The sequence below is a fragment of the Myotis davidii genome, unplaced genomic scaffold (genome assembly GCF_000327345.1).
Source record: "Myotis davidii unplaced genomic scaffold, ASM32734v1 scaffold8, whole genome shotgun sequence".
NCBI classification, from domain to species: domain Eukaryota; kingdom Metazoa; phylum Chordata; class Mammalia; order Chiroptera; family Vespertilionidae; genus Myotis; species Myotis davidii.
The window spans coordinates 3,196,491-3,205,227 of record NW_006299520.1 but is presented as its reverse complement, the minus strand read 5'-3'; the positions used below and the strand labels follow the sequence as shown (position 1 = coordinate 3,205,227).

Genomic DNA, 8,737 nt, shown 5'->3' with positions numbered 1-8,737 from the left:
TAGGGAAAATGCTTTTAAGTTTCCCTCTTGACTCCCACCTTTACTGTATAAACAACCTCCTTTCTTTCTTTCCATTTGTCTGTAACTTTCCAAACCATTCACTGGATTGGCATTAAGCTCCTACATTTTGTCACCTCCTCAGGTCTCTAATAAAGCTATATGGACAAAAGTAGGTTTATAGTTGTTTGTGTGGCAAAAGACATGCAGGTTAGGATTACTACAATAGCTTTATTAACGCAAAAGAATATCACTCACAACTGTAGTCCTTACTATTGCCCACCCTGGTATAATAAGCCATGTAAACATCTACTGTAGTAGATATTGAAAATTATTTAAGGAAAGGAGAGAGATTGGCAAATTATTTCATCCTGCCCTCTTTTGTTTCATTAATTAATTAATTAAATTGAAGGTTAATTAAAGCATGTTGTTAGTGTGACTGGCTTTGCTAAAATATTATACTTAAAATTCTTTGAGACTCATGCTTAAATTCATGCATGCTGAAACTAAGGTAGCACACTATATGTTATCACTCTGAGTGTGCAATATGTCCAATGTATATGGTGAAAAGAAACAAGAGTATGATTTTCAGCATGCCAGAGAAGGCACTAAGACAGCTAAGCATTTCCAGCTTGTGGGGAAAATATTAATTGCATTATCTGTTTGAAAGAGCATTGCTTAGAACAAAATTCAGGAGAATCAGAATTTAGTCTGTTATCCATGCATATACACTTGATTCTCTAAGACAATAAACTCAGGACATTTATCAGTAGATAACTGAGGGACAAACGCATTTAGCTGCTTAATTTTAAATCTGGTTCTCAGTAAGTACATTAAGATATATTTGGGTTTTAAGTATATATGTATTTCTCTGAACTCAATCAAAGCATTTATTCAATGTTTGATTATATTCATTTTTTATTTCTAACAAGAATTATAGAACTTTTACACCAGAAGGGCTCTAAAAGATTAAATCAAATTTGTATATATCATGAATAGGTTGTTTTATAAATAAAGGATATAATTAAAATCAGTGGATTTCAAAGCATTGATGGCAGAAATAACTGTGTGTCACCGACTTGAAAATGAATGAGCCTGGGTTCTACTGTGCATCTGCATGTAATTAGGAAATTTAAGCCAATTAAAATTAGAATACCCATTTCACACAATGTGATCCTGACAAGAAAATGTAATTCCTGAGATGCAGCTATTAAAGCCTTGTTTTCTTTTTCTATGTTGATTATACATAAATAATCAAGACTGCATAAAATTTATGCAATTAAAATATATTGTTTTTACTGTTTTACTGATATGTAATTAACCTATAACATATTGAAGGTGTACAACATGGTTTGATATATATGTATATATTGTGAAATTATTACCACAATAAGTTTAGTTAATGTCCATCATCTCACATAGCAAAAAAGTTTCTTCTTGAGGTGAGAACTTTTAAGATCTACTCTCTTAGCAACTTTCAAATATACAATAAAGTATTGTTGACTATAGTCTGCATGCTGCACATTACATCTCCGTGACTTATTTATCTTACAACTGGAAGTTTGTACCTTCTGGCCATTTTCATCCATTTTGTACCCGCCATACTCCACCTCTGGCAACCACCAATCCATTCTTGGTTTCTTCATACTCCACATATAAGTGTCTGTCTTTTTCTGTTTAACCTATTTTACTTATTATAATCCTCTCAAGAAGCAGCCATGTTGCCACCAGTGGCAGGATTTTCTTTTTTATGACTGAGTAATATTTCATACCATACAGGGTTTGGCAAAAGTAGGTTTACAGTTGTGAGTACGTGAAACAGAGTTTATTCTTGCATTATTATTTATTAATTGTATAATTTTTCATATGGTAAATGCTAAACCTACTTTTGCCCACCCCTGTATATATGCACACACATACCATATTGCCTTTATCTAATCATCAATCGATGGACACTTAGGTTGTTTTCATTTCTTTAAAGCTTTAAGTTTTCTATTAGTAGTTTCTATTATATCTACTAAACATTTTTTTATTTAAAAATAGTTGGTTTTTATACACCTAGGTCTCTAAAACACAAATGGCCTATAGTGCCTTTTGTGTTATTTGTGTTAGATATTAAAATTGCAGGTAGTGTGAGAGAGGATCTTTTTTTTTTTACATTAAATTAAATATGGGATATCTTCTCTTGAAAAGAAATTAGCAGCCATAAGAAAACCTCAAAGGCTGATTTCAAATAATGAGAGAAATTTTATGCAATCTGGATTATTTATGTATAATCGACAGAGAAATTACCCAAAGAAACAAATCACAGAGAGTATTCCTTCCCGTTCTTGGTTGCTCAAAGTGAAAATTTTCACCAAATTTTTTACCACTTTCTTTTTATTTTTATTAACACTTTTGAGAAATCTAATTTTATTTAGATAGGTGCATTAATTGATCGTGGTACTTTACAACTCTGCTCTAGAGGTTCCATGCATCCTCTTTTTAGATGATGTTTGAGGTCAGAATAAAATAGGAAAGGATCTTCAATGCCTAATCTTTCCACAAAATCCATGAGCCAAAATTCAGGATGGTGTCCTCAAAAAAGAGGATAAAGTCCTAACCTTGAGGTATAAACTTAACTATTTCAATGTAAATGACAATGTGTGTGTCTCTGGTAGGTATGGCCTGTAATGTTATTTGCCTATTAGTTGTCAGAGATTAATGTGAAACATATGATAGGGGTGCAGAGTACACTCCTTTAAAAAACAAAAAATGCTACTAAGACAAGCCATAATGGCATAATATTAACAGATTATTTTGCTTCCACTATTTATTTGACCATGTATTGATAGTTACAATATTCAGAACTCTGAGATTTTAGCCACTGAGGGAATATAGTTAAACCAGCTCCCTTCTTGTGTGCCTTACTCATACTATACACTAGGAAGGGAATTTAGAATTAGTCCTATATAATACTGGCTTTGGGACATGGTGTTAAGGTCATACCTATTATATGTAACAATAACCATGACTACTACCAAAAACTCACATAAAATGATTTGCTCATTGTTCATATAAATAAGACATATTCAGTCATTGCTATAACACTGTCATTTTTTTTTCTTAGTTGAATTTCTTGTGACTTCTTGAATGAAAAATTAAGAGGTATCCAATTTCATGTAATTCTGAGGAAATTTATGAGAGTGAATTCCATATATAAGCAAGTTTTTTTAATTCTCATCTGAGGATATCTTTTTTAAAATTGATTTGAGAGAGAGAGGAATAAAGAGAGACAGAAACATCCATGTGAGAAAGAAACATCAATCATTCTCCAATATTCACCCCTCCTGGGGATCGAACAAGCAATTTGGGTATGTACCCTAATGGGGAATTGAGCCCACAACCTTTTGGTGTATGTGATGACACTCCAACCAACTGAGCAACCCGGCCAGGGCGAATAATCTTTAGTATACATGAAACTGTGAGAAAAGAATGATAGTTAGCTGCTGTTGTGTGTAGACTTCTACATGTGCACAAGGAAAAGAAGAACTAGTTCATGGAGCAAAGTGTCCAAGGACACTGAAGTTGGGACCCTAGCAAATGTAGTTTATTTGTTTCAGTGGAGCCAACTATGTAGTCACAGACTTTTCTTTTCTACCTCTCTTCCCAAGGAGAATGTTTATTTTTTATTTATTTCTAGTAGAATATAAATTCTACATAATTTTTTCTGGTATATAAAATGCTGTGTGAGTATCTACCAGTAATTAATTGCCTTTCATAGAGGCAGGTAATATATGGGAGTGAATTTATTGTTTATGAGTATATCAATGGTGTTTAAAAACTATATTCTGAGATATAAATCCAACGCTGAAGTGTAAAATTGCTCCTGCAGGCTCATAGGCTGGAAAATTATTTCTTTTAATAGTTCTCTTCATTTAACAGTTCTTCATTTGAAAATGTTTCCTTTCAGCTGCAGATTTTGTGGTTTGGTGTGGTGAAGGGGAAATTAATTCCTTTGACACATTTACTCTTTTAATATTTATTTGAAGAAGTTTCACAGGATGCCTATATATTTTGCAGTTTGCAGAGAGATTCATTCTTTAGTTTTATTTTTTTAATGTTTATTTGTTTAAATAAATTTTCAATCCATGAAAGTGTTGCTAAGATTTCTGTAGAGCTCTTTAGGGGGTTCTCATAAAGGAATAATGCTAATGTCAACCTGTGGGTTTTCCAGGGAGTCTGCAAGCCCTGAAACCACAGAAAAGAGCCACATCCCTAGAAAGAAGAAGAAATAGAAATTTTGTAGGACAAAAACTAACTAACCATTAGTAGATGTCCTTATCTATAAAGTTAATTATAATTTAGACCTTACTCTCTCATAGCATGTACAAGAAGATTGGTTTGGGAATGTGGTATGTGGCCAAGAAAAACACATATCATTCATAGATTTGAAAGTAGGGTATCTGTCACAAACATCTTGTTTTAATACTGAATATCACCAGTAACTTCGAACAAACTTTGATTTGTTTATATCAGGATTTTACCCAACCTAACGATGTGTTCTTACTATAAAGACACTTAAATTACACATGTATTTATCACTTGCTCTCTGCCCATTTTATCCACAGTTCCAAAGACAGCACCCACCAACGTAAGTGGAAGAAGTGGAAGAAGGCACGAGTTAGTCATTGCCTGGGAGGTAAGAAAGCCTGTACTGAGATGTCAGAACTAATTGAGTCCTTAGGAAATACGGCTACATATTTAGTATCTGTACTTGGTACAGGGAGACTGAGTAATTTCTGTTTAAATTAGGTGAAGGAACACCTTGAGCATGCATTGCTCAGATAGATATTGCCAACATCATGCTTTCTCATTTTCATACCAGGCCCCAGTTGACTTTTCTCCAAGTCTGTGAAACGCCTTCCTGTGAACAGGCTATCTCATAATAAAGTTTTGATTAAAACACATCCTCTTATATATTACTTCAGATGTCTGCTTGGCTTAGCTCAATATTTAATTATGTCAAGATTAAGTAGCACCCTTGACTTATTTGGAGTCTAAAACTAGTGGGGAGGAAAGAACTGACCCCCGCTACTGACTTTGTGGCATAATGCCTTGCTTATCTCATTTATCCCGTACAACAATCCTATTCGTGGGGGATCATTTTCCTTGTGTTAACAATCATGAAACTGAGGCAGAATTTAACTACTTTCTCTGAGAAGTAGTAGAACTGGGGACTTGGATAACAAAAGTTACGTTCTTTTGTCTCCCTCACCATATGATCTCAGTTACTTATCAAAGAAGTGTGAGAGATGCATTTATTTTTCATGAAGCCACTTTCCTTTTTTGATGATAAATTACCTTATTATTCAATATAGCGGTGTAGGTCACAAAACTATGCCTTAGAATATGAAAATGGAATCTAAATGAAAATGTCTACTGGAGAAAACTAAACAAATTCCTGACACTCTAGGGACAATGATCAAATGTATAGAAAAACGTCTTTTCCCAGTAAGAAATTTTCCATGAGCACACTCTGTCCTGCTCTTATGTCCATTCCCCTCTTCTTCAATAGAACATTTTGTCTTGTTTTGATTTCTGCAGAGGAATTAACTTCCCAATACCTGAACTTCACTGAGATCAAATTTCTCTAAATGGAATTGCCTTCCCTGTACAGTTTTTGTGTCAAAGTCAGCTCAGGCTGCTAGAACAAAAATTGTATAGACCAGGTGGCTTATAAATGATAGGAATTTATTTCTCACAGTGCTGGAAGCTGGAAGTCTACAATCAAGGCACCAGCAGGTTGAGGCCTGGTGAGGCCTGATTCCTGGTTGATAGTCATTTTCTCACTGTCCTCAATGGCAGGAGGCAAGAGAGCTCTCCAGTCTCTTTTGTAAGAGCACTGATCCCATTCATGCAGGCTCTACCCTTATAATCATATCACCCACCAAAGGCCCTTCTTCTTATAGTATCCCACTGGGGGTTAGGATTTCATCACATAAATTTGGAAGGGATATAAAATTCAGTCTGTAGTACTTTAATTTAATAGCCTTTGTCTCTTTTATTCTACTCAATACACTTTTTCCTCAAATCAAAATTCAAAAGAAAACAATTTAGCAATTATTTATTGAGTATCTATAATGTGTTGAGTATTGTGCTAGGCAGTGGCTGGTAACCGTTCCATTCACTAACTAGTCAATCACAAGTACTCCTTTTTTTGATGCATAACTGATGCCCATTTAACAAATTTAAATATAAGCCTTTTAGTACAGGAAGTTTCTTGAACAAATACTATATTTCAATTTTTTCATATGTTAGTAAAGCACAAAAGCAATTTTTAAAAAAAGTAGAAGAAAGGTTTTACATTAATGTCTCCTAGATTTTCTGTGCTAGCAGCTCAACAGAGCATCACCAATGACAAGATTTCCCGACCCCCAGGTTATATGACACTTTTCCCCAACTTGTTAAATTCTAGTGTGCAATCCAAAGGCCTTCATTTCATATATAGGACTAATTGGAGCAATTTGTTTCACCTCAGGAAACAAATTTTCAGTACTCTTAATACTTTCCTTAAATACCAACTAATATCATCTAATTTTTCATCCTTTACCCTTAAAAGCCTTTTAAATTTCCAGCAACTGCCAAGTGATTATGCTATGTTGGCTTTTAATCCTATATAATAAAAGGCTAATATGCAAATTGTCCCCTCAACTGGGAGTTCAACCAGGAGCTTGACCAGGGGGCAGGAGCCCCTCCCCCTGGCCAGCCCCACCCCCAATCTGCTCCCCCTACTCCTATCAGGTGTGGGGCTGGCTGCCAACCACCCATGTCCCCTCCCCCAGCCAGCCCCACCCCTGATCAGCCCCCTTGCCCTGATCAGGGTGGGCCAGCTGGACCTCATCTATTCACAGATTTGTGCACTAGGCCTCTAGTATACATAAAGATTTGAGTCTCCTTTTCTCTAGTTATCCATAGCTTTTAAAAATTTAAACCTTTGGAAAAAGTGGATTTTTTAATTCATTATTTCACTTATAATTAATTGCATTTTTCTTCTTTAGCCAGTATCTGAAGAGTTTCAGAATGGGGAAGGCTTTGGCTATATTGTGGCTTTCAGGCCCAATGGAACACGCGGGTGGAAGGAGAAAATGGTGACATCCTCTGAAGCTTCGAAGTTCATTTATCGCGATGAAAGTGTCCCTCCTCTTACTCCCTTTGAAGTGAAGGTTGGTGTCTACAACAATAAAGGGGATGGACCTTTCAGTCAAATTGTGGTCATCTGCTCAGCTGAAGGAGGTCAGTTTCTTTATCCTTATTTTTATTCAATATATTTTAATATTTTATTTTGCTATATGGGTGAGATATTATTGTACAAATATTATAAAATACAGATACACCAAAATGGAAATAAAACTCACCTATAGTCTCACTATATTTTTTAGATATATTTTTCCAAATAATTTTCATTTAACAAAATTAATCATTCCATATCTGTTACTTCATGTTCTTCACTTTCTAATGATATATGGCAAATATATTTCCATGATAATAACAATATTACTAATAGCTGTAGTGTATTCTATTCTCTGGATCGGCATTTAACCAACCATCTATGGTTTGAAATGTAGATAATTTTATATTTTAACCCATTAAATTTAAATAAAATAAATTTAAATGAAGAAACCATTTATATAAACAATAACTATGTATATTTATGACTAATGTCATACACACCACATTGCACTGACAAAGAAGTTTCAGACAGGGTTTCCTGTTGGAAGGTTTTCACATGTGACATCTTTCAATCGCCTTGACAATGTTGCCTAATAGGCATTATTATCCCCTTTATAGATAAAAGAAAATTCAAGTTCAGAAAAGTTAAAGGTTACACAGCTTGTAATTGAGAATAAGCTCAGGTCTGTGTAATCATTAAATCCTTGATTTTTCTGTAGCACATTGCCTTCATATGCTTAATCTCATGTAATTCTCAATATAAAACCATGAGGTAGGCAGGACTTAGCAGGCAGTAAACCCATTACTCATCTTTCTTCATCAAAATCCTGGGCTTTGTCAAGTTTTAAAACAAAAATCCACTTTTCTCAGTAAGAAAAAGCATGATAGATCTTACCCTAAAATTAGCTTTTCTTCTTAGTCCTTCTATTCAAGTGCAAATTTTCCATTGGCCCTGAGCATAAAAATAATGCCTTCCATTTCCTAAATTTGACAAATCACTGAGAAAATGTTCCACCAAAGGCAACACTTACTTGACCTTCCAAATAATGATTGTCTTTATAAACTGGCCTTTTTACTTCTTTTGTGCCCACATTTGTGACTTAAAAAGCTGAAGAGAATTATTCATCTTTTTGTACTGGAGTTCATAGGAGGATATAAATAAGGCCCTTTAAATATTGAAGCACAAAAGTAGGCTCTGATTTATGTAAGACATAGTTTTTCAAAACAAGCTGCCTTATATTTGTCTAACATAGAGCCAGATTTTGAAGCAGAGGCAGAAAGTTTATCCTAGCATAAGAATGTATCCCAAGAAACTAGAAGCACCAATCACAAAGGATATATGCACCCCTATGTTCATAGGAGCACAATTTACAATAGCTAAGATTTGGAAACAGCCTACGTGCCAACAGCAGATGAGTGAATTAAAAAACGGTGGTACATCTACACAATGGGATACTATGCTGCTGTAAAAAGGAAGGAACTCCTACCATTTGCAACAGCATGGATGGACCTGGAGAGCATTATGCTA

At 34.6% G+C, this 8,737-nt stretch overlaps 1 protein-coding gene across 1 annotated transcript in view; it reads left to right on the top strand.

The window, feature by feature from the left end:
• The window catches only part of CNTN5 (contactin 5), a 462,010-nt gene that overhangs the window by 401,346 nt on the left and 51,927 nt on the right, over nucleotides 1-8,737 (top strand). The window contains exons 17-18 of the mRNA XM_015571441.1: nucleotides 4,608-4,678; nucleotides 7,038-7,272. Coding sequence (XP_015426927.1) covers nucleotides 4,608-4,678; nucleotides 7,038-7,272 — 306 coding nt within the window. The remainder of the gene's footprint in view (nucleotides 1-4,607; nucleotides 4,679-7,037; nucleotides 7,273-8,737) is intronic.